This window comes from Muscardinus avellanarius (genome assembly GCF_963383645.1).
Source record: "Muscardinus avellanarius genome assembly, chromosome: 10".
NCBI classification, from domain to species: domain Eukaryota; kingdom Metazoa; phylum Chordata; class Mammalia; order Rodentia; family Gliridae; genus Muscardinus; species Muscardinus avellanarius.
Window position 1 is genome coordinate 1,140,950 of NC_137796.1, and position 17,597 is coordinate 1,158,546.

Here is a 17,597-nt window from a genome sequence, read left to right on the forward strand (position 1 = left end):
CGTGGAAAATGCTCCTCCATGGGGCTCGGCTGGCAGAGACCGGGGCGGCGCGGGGCGGGCTGGCAGGGGTGGGGGACGCGCGGGCACCTGCCAGGAGCTGCGGTGGGCGGAACGGCAGGACCCCGCGCTCAGCAAGCCCCGCCCTGCCCGGCGCCCGCCCGAGCTGCTTCACCTTATGTTGCTCAGCAGAACTAGCAGACCAACCAGAATGCTCACTTCACACTTGGATCTGTGGTGGGTGTGTGGTGGGAGAGAGAAGGATCACAAGTTCAAGGCCAGCCTCCCGGTCCTCCTGGAAGCAGGTGTGAGGGGAGAGGTGGCCTCTGGGTGACCCGGTCTCACTCCTGCGCCTGGCGAGAGCCCGTCCCGAGGCCAAGGGGCGCAGAGGCTGCTGCCTTTGCTTCCAGAAGCCCAGGGGGTTCTATAAATATCACTGCCGCCCAGAATATTCCGAGGGGCTCTCTAGATGTTTGAAAATAGCCCACTTGTTACTATCTATACTCAGAGAACCAACCCTGGCCTCGGCCCACGTGGCTAAGTATAGCTCCCTGGCAGAGTTCAGTGGAACACAAGTTTCCAGGTCTGCGCGGGTCCCAGGGAGAGCAGCGAGCCCGGGCAGCTCGGTCAGGGTCGAGTTCACTAGATAGACAGGTTTCAGCTGGGCGGGTGGTGTGCACCTGTGATCCCAGTACCTGGGAGGCTGAGACAGGAAGATCGCAGGTCTGAAGCCAGCCTCGACAACTTGGGCGCTCGGCAATTTAGCGAGACCCTGTTTCCAAATAAGAAATAAAATCAGGCTGGGGGTGCAGCTCAGGGGTAAAATGCCTCTGAATTCAGTCCCTGGTTAAAAAAAAAATAGGTTTCTTCATCTGTAGAAGAAGAACCATACCAACCTCTGTCAGAATTCAAGACACCGAGGTACACAAGTGGGGAAGAGATTTCTAGGCTAGCGTTCTAGCTGGACATAAAATGTCCCCTCAAGAGCTCACTTAATAATGTTTGGAGCTGATGTCATGGAGTCTGAGGACTATCATCTCCGAAGTGGGTAATTATCATAATGGATTTCCCCAGGCGGTACCCAGCAGGCCCCTAGGGTGTGGCGGGAGGTGGGCTTCTGGGGGTGCAGCCTGGGAGATTAGGCTGAAAGCCTCCAGCCTTTAACTCCTCTGAGAACCCCTATCTTCTTTTCTTTTTCTTTTTTTCTTCAGTACTGGGGCTGGAACCCAGGGGCATCCCCATTACTACCTCTGAGCTACCCCCCCCCCGCCCTATTTTTTATTCTTTATTTTGAAACGGTCTAAGTTGCGGAGGGCCTCACTAAATAGCAGGGGGTGGCTACAAACCCGGATCCTCCTGGATCAGCCTCCCAAGTACTGTGATTACGAGCGTGCACCACTTTGCCTGGCATTTATTTATTTATTTATTTAGGTGGTACTGGGGTTCCTGGAAGCCCTTCTACCTACGGGCTACACCCCCAGACCTATTTTTACATTTTTATTTGGAAACAGGGTCTCCTAAGCCAGCGCACGTGGCTGGCTTCGAACCTGCGCGATCCTCCTGTCTCTGCCTCCCAAGCGCGGGGATTACAAGGGTGCGCCACCATGCCCAGCCTGGCTTTTATTTTTATTTTGAAACAGGATCCCATCAAGTTGCTGAGTCTGGCCTTGAATGCGCAGTCCTCCTGTCTCAGCCTCCCAAGTTACTGGGATTACAGGTGTGAGCCCTGTACCTGGCCTCTATTTCCTAACCAAGAGCTGTGGACACAGCCCCTCCTGCCAGCTTCCCAGCCTGGCAGTGTGCATGGCCAAGGCAGCCAGGACAGGAGTTTCCCACGTCATGGAGGACAGAAGCCATTCCAGGCATGTCAGCTGACCTGCCTCCAGAGGCCGGGTCTCCATCTCTCCTAATCTGCCTCCTTTGTTCTTTGTAAGGGTGGCTGGTGACTCGCCCTGGGGGAAGGCGGGGGAGGAGTCACCCCAGTTTGTATGCAGCTGCAAACACCAGCCCCACCCCCACCCCTGCCGCCCCACTTTGAAAATGAAGACAGCCTGGCGCAGTGGCCCGCACCTGTAACCTCAGTACTGGGGAGGCTGAGACAGGAGGATCATGGGTTTGAAGCCAGCCTCAGCAATTTAGCAAGGCCTTTACTTTGACTTACACCCCGATTCACCCTAAAAAGTAAAATAGAGCTGGGCATGGTGGCACACGCTTGTAATCCCAGCATTTGGGAGGGTGAGACAGGTGGATTAAGGTTTGCAGCTAGCCTCAGCTACTTAGTGAGGCCCTGTTTCAAAATAAAGAATAAAAAATTGGGCTGGGGCTGTGTGTTGTGGCTCACGCTTGTAATCCCCGCGCTTGGGAAGCGGAGACAGGAGGATCACGCTGGTTCGAAGCTAGTCGCGCTGGCTTAAGAGACCCTGTTTCCAAATAAAAATATAAAATAGGTCTGGGAGTGTAGCCCAGAAGTAGAAGGGTTTCCAGGAACCCCAGTATTAAAAAAAAAAAAAGTGGGCTGGGGGTGTAGCTCAGAGGTAGAAGGCCCCTAGGTTCAATACCCAGGATGAAAAGAAAAGAAGAGAAAAGAAAAGAGAGGCATAGGTTCAGGACAACCAAATCACAGGGCTGGGTGCAGCTCAGAGGTAGAGTACCCTTGGGTTCCATCCCCAGTACTGAAAAAAAAATCCAAGCTAAAGTCAGGTGTGGTGGCGCAGTGCTTGGGATACTGAGACAGGAGGATAGCAGATTTGAGGCCCAGCCTCAGCAATTTCCTTCCTTCCTTTCTTTTTTGTGGAACTGGGAAGGAATCCCAGGGCATTCTACCTCTGAGCTACACTCCAGCCCTATTTTATTCTTCTTAATTTCAAAATAGAATTTCACTGATTTGCTGATGGTAGCTGCAAACCCGTGATCCTCTTGTCTCAGCCTCCCAAGTATTGGGATTACAGACATGTGCTACCATGCATGGCTAGATCAGTAGTGTGTGTGTGTGTGTGTGTGTGTGTGTGTGTGTGTTGCTGGGAATTGAATCCAGGGGCATTCTACCACTGAGCTACACCCCTAGCCCTATTTGTGTGTGTGTGTGTGTGTGTGTGTGTGTGTGTGTGTGGTCCTGGGGAGGTAAACTAGGGGCCTCTACCTCCGGGCAATACCCCCAACTTATTTTATATATTTTTTTGAAACAGGGACTCACTAAATTGCTGAGAGCCTCACTCAGTAGCTGAGGCTGGCTTTGAACCTGTGCAATCCTCCTGTCTCAGCCTCCAAGTACTGGGATTACAAGTGTGCGCCGCCATGCCCGGCTCCCCAGACATATTTTTTTATTCTTTATTTTGAAACAGGGCCTTACTAGGTAGCTGAGGCTGTCCTTGAATCTGTGACCCTCCTGTCCCAGCCTCCCAAGTATGATTGCAGGCATGTACAACCACACCTCAGCACTGGATCAGTGGTGTTTATTTTGTTTTGTTTTTTGCAGTACTGGGAATAGAACCCAGGGGCTTTCTAGCTTCAAGCTAACCCCAAGCACTATTTTTTGCTCTTTATTTTGAAACAGGGTCTCACTGAGTTGCAAAGGGCCTCACTAAGTAGCTGAGACTGTCTGTGAACCCAGAACCTCCTGTCTCAGCCTCCCGAATGCTGGGATTACAAGCATGCCCACCACGCCTGGTGGGACCAGTGATTTGAATGGACTTACTGGGTGGTAACTATGGGATACTTGGCTACTTCCTGCCTCCTCCCCCCCTCCCTCTGCCCGGGCCACTCTCCTCCTCTCTCCATGGCAGCCATGACATTCGCGCCTTGGAGCCAGCCAGCCATGGACTGAGCCTCTGAACCGTGAGTCAAGTAAACTCCTGGTCCTGAGTCGTTTTTGTCAGGTACTTTGGCCACCGTGAGGAAAGAGCCAAGTTAGACACAGCTCACGACCACTCAGGTATAGACCATCCACAAGCAAAGACCCTCTGGACGGGAGCCCACGCTGGACTCCAGACCACTGCCAGCTTGGAGCCCTGTACTCACAGTAATTCTGTGTGCGTGCGCGTGTGTGTGAGAGAGAGAGAGAGGGAGAGAGAGGTGCGCCGGGGTTGAACTGAGGGGCATTCTACCTCTGAGCTACACTCCTATTTTATTTATTTACTTACTTATTTAATTATTTTTATGGAAATGGAGACTGAACCCAGGGGCATTCTACCTCTGAGCTATATTCCCAGCCCTATTTTTTATTCTTTATTTGGAACCAGGGTCTCACTAAGTTGCAGAGGGCCTTGCTAAGTAGCTGAGGCTGGCCACGAACTGCAATCCTCCCGTCTCAGCCTCCCAGGTACTGGATTACATGCGTGCGCCACCACGTCCAGTCCTATTTTATTTTGAAACAGGTCTCACTAAATTGCTGAGGTGCCCAGGCAGGTCTCTCACTGTGATCCTCCCACCCCAGCCTCCCAAGGATTGGAATTACAGGTGTGCACCACCACGCCGGGCTCCTCTGTTCTGTAGAAGCACCCGCCCACAGGCATTTGGTTATAGTAACAGGAAACACTAGTGCAAGGAGGAAACTCAGTGACAGTTTGAGAGTAAACCAGATAACGTCTGGCTCAAAAGAGCTTTGTTTTGAGACCATGAGAACATTATATAAATGTGCCCTTAAAAGGAAAGAGTGGGCAGGATCACAGTGGAAAACTCCAAGAGCGGCTCGCGGTGGTCCTCCCTCCCGGGAGTGTGGACAGGCTCCCTTCAGGGCCTCTGTGGCGCGAGCCCTCTTTACAACATTCACCATTCCACGTCTGCTGCGACCTCCTGCCCTCTCATTCCTGCCTTTCCCAGGATGCCAGCAGGTGCTTCTCTGCGGAACCACTGGGCCCGGCAACGCCGACTCCTTTCCCTTTGCCCTGGATCTCCATGGCCTCCATCCTAGGAGTTGAGCGGTCTCTTGGACACACAGCTGCGCAGGAGGGGCCAGGTCTCGGGAGGACCCGTGGAGCACCGGTCCAGGATCAGACTGGAAGGAGGAGCCAGAGCCAGCCAGCAAGCCCGGGCTTAGGCAAGGGGACAGAGAGAGGTGGGTGCAGAATGCGTCACGGAGCTTCAGAGATGCCGCAGGTGACTGGCGCTCATCTTATTTAATTTATTATTATTATTTATGTGTGTGTGTGTGTGTGTATGTGTGTGTGTGGTGCTGGGGATGGAACCCAGGGACATTCTACCTCTGAGCTACACTCCCAGCCCGATTATTTATTTATTTTTGTATTTATTTATTTATTTATTTATTTTTGCGGTACTGGGAATGGAACCCAGAGCATTCTACCTCTGAGCAACACCCCCAGCCCGATTTTTTATTCTTTGTTTTGAAACAGGGTCTCACTGAGTTGCAAAGGGCCTCACTAAGTAGCTGAGTCTGCAAACTGTGATCCTCCTGTCTCAGCCTCCCAAACGCTGGGATGACAAGCATGCCCACCACGCCCAGCTTTTGCACGAGCTGTGGCACATGCTGGACTGACAGATCTTCAGCCGCAGGGGCCAAGCACTGGGCTTTTGGAGACCACCCAGCTCAGAGTCCTAGTTTTTCAAGGCCAAGTAGCAAGTGCCAAAGCAGCTCTGAGGAAGGACTGAGGGGAAGGGGAGGCGGGTGGGGAGGAGCCCCGGCTTCCCTTTTAGGAACAGGGCCCCGGGCGGAGTGGACGCTCCCCTCCAGGAGGGCAGGTCCCTGCTCCTCCTGGCGGGGCTTCCGGGCCAGAGGGGGTCCTCAAAGGCGCTGGCACCCGTGCCACAGAGCTCACTCCGCTCCCCTCAGCTGGCCCCCGTCCCGAGAGGCCAGCCCACCGCCTCTACCCTGGGTCCCTTGGCAAGCGACAGCCGGCAGCTGTTGTCCTTGCTGGGCCGGGTCTGCGCTGTCCCCAGCCCTGGGCGGCCATGCCCTCTGCCGGGAAGGCCTGTTGCTGCTGTCCAGCCCCGGCCCAGGGCTTCACATCTGCTCAGTGCCCTGGAGACGTTCGCTCTGAGCACTCCTGGCGCACTGAGCTGAAATGAACACAGAAATCGCCGGGCTGACCCGGCGGCTCAGGTCCTGCAGCCCCTGGGACTGAGGCTGCGCGCGGGCGCCCCCTGCCGGCCGCCCAGGCCTCGCTGGGGCCACAGTTAGGGCTCAGCCCTGCTGGCCCTGCCCCGCTGTGGTCATCCTTGTTTCTCTGAAGACCCTCCTCGTGTCTCACACACCTGGGCCCGTTTGCACTTCCCAGAAATATGCACACGCGTGCACACACGCACCTGAGGTACAGGTGACCTGGGTGACCATCTGGCATTGAGGACCTCCAACCCGGGGCTCGGCCTCTGCCCACCTCACAGGCGCCTGGTAGGGGCACCTCTCCAGGTCTGCTTTGGGCTCTATGTTCCCATCTCGTACCCCAACACATATGCTCTGACCATTAAAAAAAAGGGCTGAGCCGGGCGTGGTGGCGCACGCTTGTAATCTCCGTACTTGGGAGGCAGAGACAGGAGGATCGCGCAGGTTCAAAGCCAGCCGCACATGCTGGCTTAAGAGACCCTGTTCCAAAAAAAAAAAAAAAAGTAAAAATAGGTCTGGGAGTGTAGCCCGGAGGTAGAAGGGCTTCCAGGAACCCCAGTACCACCAAAAAAAAAAAAAAGGGGGGGGCTGAGCCAGGCGTGGTGGTGCACACTTGTAATCCTCGCACTTGGGAGGCTGAGACAGGAGGATGGTGCAGGTTCCAAGCCAGCCTCAGCTGCTTAGTGAGGCTCTCAGCAACTTAGACCCTGTTTCCAAATAAAATATAAAATAGGTCTGGGAGTATAGCCCAGAGGTAGAAGGCCCCTGGGTTCTACCCCAGCACCACACACACACACACACACACACACACACACACACACACACACAACGGGCTGAGAATGTCACTGGTGAAGCAGCCTGGGTTCAATCCCGACACTGCAAAACAAAAATGTTCCCTAAAATGTATTGTGTATGTGGGGGGCGCCAGGGATTGAGCCCTGAGGCATTTTATCTCTGAGCTAAATCCCAGTCCAATTTTATTTCTTATTTGGAAACAGGGTCTCACTAAGTTGCTGAGAGCCTCCCTAAGTAGCTGAGGCTGGCTGTGAACCTGTGCGATCCTCCTGTCTCAGCCTCCCAAGCGCAGGGATTACAAGCGTGCACCACCATGCTCAGCATACCTAAAATTTAAATACACACACACCCATACACACATGTACACATGCACGCACGTATTATATAAAGAAACACGGAGAAAAACAAAATCTATTTGAAGGTAGCTGTCGTTGATGGGCTGGAGATGGTAGGTGTGGTCTGTCAATGGACCCTAAGTCATGTCTGTGTAATGCTGTCGTTACAAACAGTAACACTGGCAGGCAGGGTGCCCAGTGATACAGGAGAGCACACAGCCCCGTGCCTGGTACAAACAGATGCTTCACAGCGTCTGTGTCTTTCTCATCCTAGCAAGGCGTAGTATGAACCACCGAGGTCCCTGGGTGACCTCTGGCTCTGCCCTTTGGTGGAGGGCTCGGTGAGCGCAGAACAACTCACCATCTGAAAAGAACACTCAGTGGCTTTTAATAAAGCAGAAGAGTGATTGCAGGAGAAATGAAAAACGATAGGTACCTGAAATGCACATTTGCACAGCGCGGGATGGGACAGGTGGTCCACGGGGGTGCAAAGGTGTACTCACTTTCTCACGGTGCTGGAGAGATGTGGCGGGGAACGCTGAACCACAGAGCCGATTTTTCCACGGAGGGGCAACCTGCCAGCAGTTATCAGAATGACCTCAGGCACTTATTACTTGGCCCAAAGACTCCACTTCCAGGAACTTCTACAGAAACATGAGGGAAAGTGTAGAAAAGCACTCTTATAGTATCAAAAACTTGGTAACAGCCCAATTGTCCATGGACAGGGATAGGCTGAATAAATTATGGGCTGTCTAGACAACAAGCAAGCGCTTTTGGTACTGAGTCAGGATGCTCTTCAAGAAATACATGATCAGAAAAGGCAAGGCGAGGAACTATGTGCTCGTACTGTGCATAAACATCGCTGAATGTGGCAACGGCTTGGTAAGAGTGCTGCTTCTGGGAACAGAACTGGGTGGCTGGGCCCAGGGTGGACACTACATATCGTATGCTCTTGTATTTGCTGAAATTCAAACATTTTTTTTTTGAGGTACTGGGGATGGAACCCAGGGGCATTCTACCTCTGAGCTACACCCCCAGCCCTATATTTTATTCTTTATTTTGAAACAGGGTCTCACTGAGTTGCAGAGGGCCTCACTAAGTAGCCGAGACTGCCTGTGAACTGTGATCCTCCCGTCTCAGCCTCCCAAATGCTGGGATTACAAGTGTGCACCACCACATCTGGTTTCGAACCTTTTTTTTTTTTTTTTTGGTGGTACTGGGGTTCCTGGAAGCCCTTCTACATGCGGGCTACACTCCCAGACCTATTTTTTAATATATTTTTTTATTTGGAAACAGGGTCTCTTAAGCCAGCAAGGCTGGCTCCGAACCAGCACCATCCTCCTGTCTCCGCCTCCCAAGTGCGGGGATTACAAGCGTGCGCCAGCCACCACGCCCGGCCGGCTTCGAACCATTTTAAAGCTAAAAATAAAGGGGAAATTGGAAGTTAGTGTCTGCTGGGGACAGGGTTTGGGGAAAACATTCTAGGATAATGATGTTGGCACGCTGTAAATACAGTTAATGCCACTCTACACTTAAGAAGGACTGAGTTCGTTTTTGTTATGCATATTTTACAAAACCCTAAGTATGTATAAATGTGCCAACCTTTTTTTTTTTTTTTTTTTTGCAGGTCTGGAGATGGAACCCAGAGGCATTTGACCTCCGAGGTACACCTCCTGCCCAATTTTTTATTCTTTATTTTGAAGCAGGGTCTCACTAAATTGCGGAAGGCCTCACTAAGTAGCTGAGGCTGTCCGCAAACTGCGATCCTCTGGTCTCAGCCTCCCAAATGCTGGGATTACAAGCGTGCACCACAACGCCCGGCTCGTGCCAATCATTTTCAATAGTAAAAAAAAAAAAAAAAATCTGTTAGATGAATTAGGTTCTTACTTCAGACCCCATAAGCTAAGTCTCCTGAAAGGCCCTGGTCTGAACAGTTAAGCTACCATCCCCTTCTGACCACAGCTGGTCACTTACCTGGGAGACCTGCCCCCCTCCTGGTGCCCTTGGCCAATCAGTGAAAGGTCTATTCCTCACTGACCCCCGAGCCAATTACCTGGCCGCACGACCCTCTCCCATGGGACTCTAGCCAATTAGTTAAAGGGCATTTCTCCTAGCCTATTAGCCCCCAATCTGTAACCCCAACCCCCTATTTAACACTGACCCCAGCATGCGCTCCCTCTCCTCCTGGATTCTTTTCTCTCTCTCCCCCTCTGTCTGTCTGTCTCTCTTTCTTCCTTTCATACCGGCCCCTCCAATAAATCTCTTGGCCACAAGGTGGTCTCTGGTGTGGTCAAAATTTGTCCTTTCAAAATCGACAAAGTCCTTCCTTGTGTGGAGCTTAAAGGTGGGTGGGAACGTTTGAAAATGTCGATCTCAGCAGCCTAGACACTCCAGCAGCACGGGCTGCCTGGGTGTGTGGCCAGTGGAGGCCCCAGGGTGCGGGGCTCAGAAGACCTCACGATGTGGACACAGGTGGCCCGGAGCAGAGCTGGGGACTCCAGGGCGCGGGCGCGGGGAACCCAGGATGGGGCTATTCGACCCTGGGACGCGGGCGCGGGGACCCCAAGATCCAGGCACGAGGAACCCGGGATGGGGACACAAGGGCCCCCAGGACACAGGCGGGGCGCTGGGAGGACCCGAGACTGTGGGCCGAAGGCCCTGGGGTTGCCGGGTCCCGGAGGATCCTGGGGTGAGGGGGGGCCCAGCCCCTGGCATCCAGCAACACCGGCTCCCGCCGGCGCCGCGCCCCCGCCCCAGAAGGCACGCCCCCAGTCTGCGCCTGCGCACACCGCCCGCGCAGGCCCAGCCGGAGCCTCCAGCGAGCGGGGGCGGGCTTAGCGTCGGCGGCCCATCGTCCGATCCCTCTCATTGGCTGAGAGGCGGAGCGGGGGCTCGGCCGGCCGCCGATTGGACAATGAGCGAGCAGCCGGGTCCGTGCGGGCCAATCGCACGGCAGCGCGTGAGGCGGCGGAGCCGGGTCGGCGGGGTCCCGGCCGCTGGTCGCGGAGAGCTGTGGGTGCCGGGCGCCGCCGGTATGGCCTCCGACAAGTCGCCGGTGGTCGTCACCTGCACCGCGCCGGTCAACATCGCGGTCATCAAGTACTGTGAGCGCCGCGGGCCAGGTTGCGGGGCCCGGGAGGGGGTCGCGGGGCGGGCTCGGCGGGCTCGGGGCGTCGCGGACCTGGGGTGCGGGTCGCGGGCCCGGGATGGAGACGGAGGGCTGCACGCGGACGGCTCCTCCCTCGACCGCACGCTCGCGGGGCGGCCGCGCCTGCAGGCCCGAGCTGGGGCGCCTGGCCTTGGACACTTAAGATGCAGACTGAGCCGGGCCTGGGCGACGCCTGTCATCCCGGCACTCGGGGCGGGGACCGGAGGGCCGCGGTTCGGCCAGCCTCAGCTACCTGGGGAGGCCTTTGCGATTCCTTGAGACCCTTTTTCAAGATAAAGAATACAAAATAGGGCAGGGGGTGTAGCTCGGGGATCGAATGTCCCTGGGCTCCATCCCCAGACCCGCAAAAAGAAAAAATAAAGATATAAATAAAGAATATAAAATAGGGCTGGGGGTGTAGCGTGGAGGTAGAATGCCCCTGGGTTCCATCCCCAGTACCTCGGGGGGGGGGGGATTTAGACTTAATATAGCGGTGGTGCACCTGCAGTGGCAGCCTCTGGCCATTCCCACCTCTCCCTACGCCTCCTCTGAATCTGGAGTAATGCCACCATCCAAAACTGGTCCCTCCCCTCCCTCTGCCTTGGCAGCCCTGTTCCCCATCCTCGGTCATTTCGAGAATCGCAGGGCCTGTAAATTTTGTGTTTGGCTAATTTTATTCTGCATAATTTTCTGGGAATTTTGTCCAATGACCTGGACAAAATTCCCAGAAAATTATGCAGAATAAAATATTCTGCATAAGAGGCTAGGAGTCAGGAGCTCCTAGCCTCTTGTGAGAGGCATCATCCTACAGGGTAGGCCTTTGTCTAGCCGTGCGCCCTCCGTGGACATCCGGCTTGTTCCCAGTGTGAGCCCAGCTAAACTACTGGGCTGTGCACATTTGTGTGCAGGTCCTCAGCTTCTGTTCTTCCGGGAGGAATGCCCAGGAGTGGAGCTGCCACCTGGTAGATGCTGTTGACTTTTTGAGGAACTGTCAGACAGTTTCCCGGCGTGTCTGTGTGTTTTCGTCCCCACTGCCAGTGCGTGCACGTCCTGTCTTTCCACACCCTCGTCAGCGTTCCGTGTTGTCCCGGTTGTAGCCGTTCTGACAGGCAGATGGTGACGGCTTGGTCACTGGCTTCTGCATTTCCCTGATGGTGTCAACTGTCTCTTCCTGCCCCTGCCTGCATCTGTGTGTTCTCTTTGGTGATATGCCTTTTTGTGTACATGGTTTTTGTTTGTTTGTTTTTTGCGGTACTGGGGACTGAACTCAGGGACATTCTATGTCCAAGCTACATCCCAAGAAAGATCCTGGAAACAGGATCTTGCTAAGTTGGTGAGGGTTTTTATTTTTTATTCATTTATATTTTTGGTACTGGGGTAGAACCCAGGGGCCTTCTACCTCCGGGCTATACTCCAGATCTATTTTTATATTTTATTTGGAAACAGGGTCTCACTAAGTTGCTGAGAGCCTAACTAAGCTGTTGAGGCTGGCTTAGAACCTACAATGCTCCTGTCTCAGCCTCCCAAGTACCGGGATTACAAGCATGTGCTGACATCTCATAACGGGCACCTGTGAGTTATGTGCTTTTTCTCAGAGATCTTTCCTTGGTGTGACATTTTCTGATTTTCTGTAGAAGACCCTGGGTCTTCTTTAGACCTCATTACTGTGGGTAGGTACAGAAGGTGTGGCTCCTGGATGGTGTGGGTGTTACTGTGGGGTGGGGAGCCGGCTGCCAAGGTCCTGTCTGCCAGGCCGGTGGCAGCACCCAGCAGAGCGGGAGGAGCACCCGTCACTGCAGGTGGGGTGAAGTCCAGGCGCCCTACTCAGATGAAAGCCACCCGCTCCTCCAGGGAGGGGCGAGGGCCCGGCGCTCCCCTCCCAGCCCAGCAAGGGAGGGAGGCCCGGCTCCCCCAGGGCCTTGGCTGTGGCATGATGGGCTAGAGCAGAGCAGCAGCCGCGTCTCCCTGGCTGCCCTTTCCTGGTCCCTGCCTAGTAAGAACAGGCCTTGGTTGTCTGTCCATTGGCAGTTTCGGGCTCCCCAGGCCTTGGTTGTCTGTGCCCATTGGCAGTTTCGGGCTCCCCAGGGTACAGGTCTGGGGCCTGTCGGGCAGAGAGACCCAGGCCGTGTCTGGGTCCGAGGACCCTGGTCTGGAGTCTCCTAGTTCTCCCAAATACCTGGCTTCTAGTGTGCTCAGTGGGCAGAACCGGGCCAGCACACCTGCCCGCCTCCCTGCAGCGGTCTGCGCTGGCCGGGGCGGTCCCCTGCTCCAAGGACATCGCCCAGGCGCACCTTATCGCAGAACCCACTGAGCGCCCGCGCATCTGATGAGCGACATAAATGAGACAAAGTGCCATGAGCTCCCAGGGAGAGCCTCGCACTCCCGTCCTTCCGGAAGGTTCACTCCGTGTACCATCATCTGTGGGGCACGGATGTGCCTGGGAGCGTGGAGTTGGAGTTGCCAGGAACTGGGCTCCTGTTGGGTGGGCAGGCAGGCCCAGGAGAAGGCCAAGAGCCGCCACGAGCAGGCTCGACCTGCGCCAGCGGGCGGGAGGGTTTGTGGAGAGAGTGAATGAGCAGGAGCCATGGCGCGGAGGCGGCTGCCTCCAGCTCTGTTCTGGGAATCCAGGAGGGCTTCCTGAGGTTGGCGGCATGGCAGACAGAGGACTCAGGTTGTGCGGTAACAGCAGGGTCACAGCCAGGCGTGGTGGGCACGCTCGTAATCCCAGGACTTGGGAGGCTGAGACACGAGGATCCCAGGTTTGCAGCCAGGACCACCACAACTTAGTGAGACCCTGTTTCCAAATAAAAAACAAAATAGGGCTGGGGGCACAGCTCGGAGGTAGAATGCTCCTGTGTTCCATCCCCAGTACCCCCAAAAGTAGAGCAGGATTGGGATGGATGGGCTGGGGGTGCTGGGGCGGGTGGCGGGGAGCAGCCTGGACACCCACTGGCCGGCCTTGTGTGTCCCTTCCAGGGGGGAAGCGGGACGAGGAGCTTATCCTGCCCATCAACTCGTCTCTGAGCGTCACCCTGCACCAGGACCAGGTGAGTGTGCTGTCAGGACCTCAGTGGGCGTGCTCTCCAAGCCGCCCAGCCTTGGCCACTCACCTGAGCCAGGGAACTGCGGCCTCACGGGGGCCCAGGCAGCGTCCGTGCCCCTCCCCACGTACATGCATTTAGAGACCCCGCCCCTCCGCCAGGAGGGCCTGCACCCATGTTCTGCTGTGGGAGGTGGGCGTGGGCGCTGCCCTGTGCAGCAGAGAGCAGGCCTGGGTGACATTCCCACGGGTCTCCGGGTTCCTCACTGTCTGGCCAGGAGAGGCCCCGGTCGACCTGCCGTCCCACCAGGACATCCTGTCCCAGTGAGTGGCTGTGGGGCCAGGGGCCAGGCCTCCACAGAAGGGGCTCTTGGGCACCCGCCCCAGCATGCCCCTGAGTGGCCCTAGTTTTCCTCCCAGCTGAAGACCACCACGACAGCTGTCATCAGCAAAGACTTCACGGAGGACCGCATCTGGCTGAACGGCCGGGAGGAGGATGTGGGCCAGCCGCGCCTCCAGGCCTGCCTGCGGGAGAGTGAGTGGCCCGCTGCCCTGTGCCTTGGCGGGGCCAGGTCCCTGCAGGACTTCTGCCCCTCGGCCCCTCCTGCCAGGGACAGATGGCATGGCTGGGGGACGGCGAGGGCCTGGGCTTTCCCTACCCACGAGCACGCAGATGCCAGGAGCAGGCCAGGACCACTCAGCGTCTCTCCTCCCCGCAGTTCGCCGCCTGGCCCGGAAACGGAGGAGTGCGGGGGATGGGGACTCCCTGCCCCTCAGCCTCGGCTACAAGGTGCACGTTGCCTCGGTGAACAACTTCCCCACTGCCGCCGGCCTGGCCTCCTCGGCGGCGGGCTATGCCTGCCTCGGTGGGTACCCGCAGAGCGAGGTCCTGGGTCCTGTGTGTCGAAGCAGGAGGCGCACCACCCTCACAGCGTCTGGGGAGCCCCCACAGGCTCGGCCCAACACCCTCCGCCACCTCTCTTGAATTCAGCCTCTTCCTGGAACACTTATATCTTCCTGCTGCTCCGAGCAGGCCCTCCAGGTTGTGAGCAGTAGAACCCACCTAAAACTGGTGTAAGCCGTGGTGCCACAGGCTTGTAATCCCAGTACTTGGGAGGCTGAGACAGGAGGATCACAGGTTCGAGGCCAGCCTCGGCAACTTAGCGAGGCTCTGTGTGTGTGTGTGGGGGGTCTGTGTGTTGGTGCTGAGTGCAGCCTGAGCTGGACCCTATTCACCCCAAAACCCCATCCCCGGCTGACTCCCTCGCTTCTGCCTGCAGCCTATACCCTGGCCCGCGTCTATGGGGTCGAGGGCGACCTCTCGGAAGTGGCCCGCCGTGGCTCGGGCAGCGCCTGCCGAAGCCTGTATGGGGGCTTTGTGGAGTGGCAGATGGGGGAGCGGGCAGACGGGAAGGACAGCGTGGCCCGGCAGGTGGCCCCTGAGCTGCACTGGCCCCAGCTCCGCGTCCTGGTCCTGGTGGTGAGTGCAGTGGGCCGGGGAGCCGGTGGCTGGCTGGCCAGCAGGGGTTAGGGGCCTGACCGAGGCTGGGCGGCAGGGCGGCTCTCCTTGCAGGGGCTGTGGCCGGGCCCCTGTAGGACGTCCTGGCTTCTGGCCCAGCCTCCGCCCCAGCAGAGGGAGGTTGCTGCTGGGTGGGGTCTGAGGGCCACAGAGACCCAGCGTCCGCTCTCCCGCAGGTGAGCGCTGAGAGGAAGCTGACGGGCAGCACACTGGGCATGCAGGCCAGCGTGGACACCAGCGCCCTGCTCAAGGTGAGGCAGGCCTGGGGGTCCTGGGCTTCTGACGAGGGGGCGCAAGCCTGCAGCCACACCCGGTCACAGCGCCTCCTTGGGGCCCGGCCTTGCAGTTCCGGGCCGAGTCGGTGGTGCCGGCGCGCATGCAGGAGATGACCCGCTGCATCCAGGCGCGGGACTTCCAGGGCTTCGCCCGGCTCACCATGCAGGACAGCAACCAGTTCCACGCCACCTGCCTGGACACCTTCCCGCCCATCTCGTACCTCAACGACACGTCGAGACGCATCATCCGGCTGGTGCACAGCTTCAACGCCCATCACGGGCAGGCGAAGGTGCCGGTGTGGGCCCGGGGCGGGGCTCTGGACGGGCCAGGCGGTGCCGGCTCGGGCGGAGCACGGAGCCCAGCCCCTTCCTCGGCACTGTTTCGTGGCTAGCGTTGCCCCCGCTGCCTTTCCCGAGTGGGGGACCGAGGCCAGGGTGCCCGTGGCCCCGTCTGAGCTGCTGTGGGTTCCAGGTGGCCTACACGTTCGACGCGGGCCCCAACGCCGTCATCTTCACCCTGGAGGACACTGTGGCTGAATTTGTAGCCGCTGTGAGGCACAGCTTCCCCCCGAAGGAGAACGGGGACACGTGAGTGGCTCCCTTGCCCTCCCGCCTGCAGCGTGCGTAGCGCCCTGCCAGGAGCAGTGGTGCCCAAAGGTCGTGGCACAGAGCCCAGGCTCCGGCAGGCCATCCCACGCAGGGGCCTCGGCCGTGCTGCCTGGCTCTCACACCATGTAGCGTCACTCGGGTGCACACACGTGTGAATGGCACCCACATCCCCCTCCTACGAAGCAGCGCGCCCCTGAACACGTCACGTCGTAGCTGAGCTCAGAAGCCTCACGGGGCCCGCCTGGTGGAACTTGGATGGGAGAACAGGCCCTTCCCCAGGGAACAGGCACTTGCTTTTGTTAGAAACAGCGTGCAGAGCCGGGCGTGGTGGGCACGCTTGGCATCCCAGCACTTGGGAGGCTCAACAGTAGGATGGCACAGGTTCGAAGCCAGCCTCAGCCACTGAGTGAGGCTCTCAGCCACTGAGTGAGACCCTGTTTCCAAATAAAGTATAGTCAGTCTGGGAGTGTAGCCCGAGGTAGAAAGCCCCTGGGTTCCATCCCCAGCACCACACACACAAAACAAGAAGAAACAGCAGTGTAGCCTGTGCTCCGAGGAGTGTGCTGATCGCTCGCTGTTTAGAGAGAGGTCTAAGCAGAGCCCTGCTCCCACCTGACGCGCTCGAGCCGCCATGTGCGCCGAGCGCCCCGTGGTTGTGGTCACTGCTGGGCTGGGGTCCGCTGCTGTACCTCGATCCCACCCTCTCCCAGACTGTCTTGCTGCCCTCCACACATGGCCAGCTGCCCCCACCTGCCTTGGACACCTGTCCTGCCGTGGGCTGCCTGCCGCGGCGTCCACTCTGCAGAGCCCGCACGCACCACCTGCCTCGTTTGCTCCAGGTTTCTGAAGGGGCTTCCGGTGCCACCTGCACCCCTCTCTGACGAGCTGAAGGCTGCGCTGGCCATGGAGCCCACGCCCGGCGCGGTCCAGTACATCCTCGCTACCCAGGTGAGGCCCCGCGGGCCTCTCCCCGTTGGCATGCGTCCTGCAGCTCACCTCGCGTGGGCCTTGGGGTGCTTGTGTGACCCCAAGGAGGGCAGGGGTGCTGGGGAGGGGTGGAGAGTGGCCTCTCCGGTGAGCAGGCGACTCCTGGGCTGCTCAGAGCCAGTTCCCAGCGCAGGGGCCATGCCAGGGAGCAGGACCCCTGCTTTCGCTCGGCAGCTCGGGGGAAGCGTTCCCATGACTCTGGGGCACTCGGCCTGGCCCGGAGGGCTTGGGCAGACCTGGAAGAGGCGGGGTTCAGGGCAGCCCTCCCCAGTGTAACCCACCCCGCTGAAGACTCCCGGGGCAGGCGCTGTCACCCCGTGACCTGATACTTCTCTACCCCCAGGTGGGGCCGGGCCCTCAAGTCCTGGAAGAGCCCCATGTTCATCTCCTGGGCCCTGACGGCCTGCCCAAGCCGGCTGCCTGACCATGTCTGGGGTCAGGGCTCTGGGGCCTCCCGCCTTCCTGTGGGAACTCATGGGCGCCTGGCCCCGCCTGGCAGCACGCCTGGCCAAGTCACCGTCGGGGACGTGGAGCGGTCCCCTGCGGCTGCCCGGGCAGTTGGGGGCCGGTCCCCACAGAGTGCCTCGCAGCCCCCTGCCGGCCCTGTGCTCAGCCTTGGGAGTTGGCGGACTGGCTGCGGCCGGGCTCCGGAGCCAGCTCCGGCCCTCCACCTCCCTTCCAGCTGCTGGTGCTGCCGGAACCGCTGCGAATTGCCTGGCTTGGCCTCAGAATCCTGCGCGGGTGGGATGTTTCTGTATAAAAAGACCAGTGGCTCCTCCCGGTGGCGGGTGTCGAGCGGGGCCCTGTGATTGCTGTGCAGGAATAAACCCAGTGTTG

The 17,597-nt window shown here is 58.0% G+C and overlaps 1 protein-coding gene across 1 annotated transcript; it reads left to right on the forward strand.

Moving 5' to 3' along the window:
- Nucleotides 1-10,216: 10,216 nt before the first annotated feature.
- Nucleotides 10,217-17,184, forward strand: MVD (mevalonate diphosphate decarboxylase; the record flags this gene model as incomplete). Its single annotated transcript, XM_080704045.1, has 10 exons — nt 10,217-10,286; nt 13,307-13,377; nt 13,791-13,905; nt 14,090-14,236; nt 14,651-14,850; nt 15,066-15,140; nt 15,236-15,454; nt 15,637-15,752; nt 16,613-16,721; nt 17,104-17,184. The coding sequence occupies 10 exons, from the start codon at nt 10,217-10,219 to the stop codon at nt 17,182-17,184; spliced, it is 1,203 nt and encodes a 400-aa protein (XP_080560171.1).
- Between the last annotated feature and the right edge of the window lie 413 nt (nt 17,185-17,597).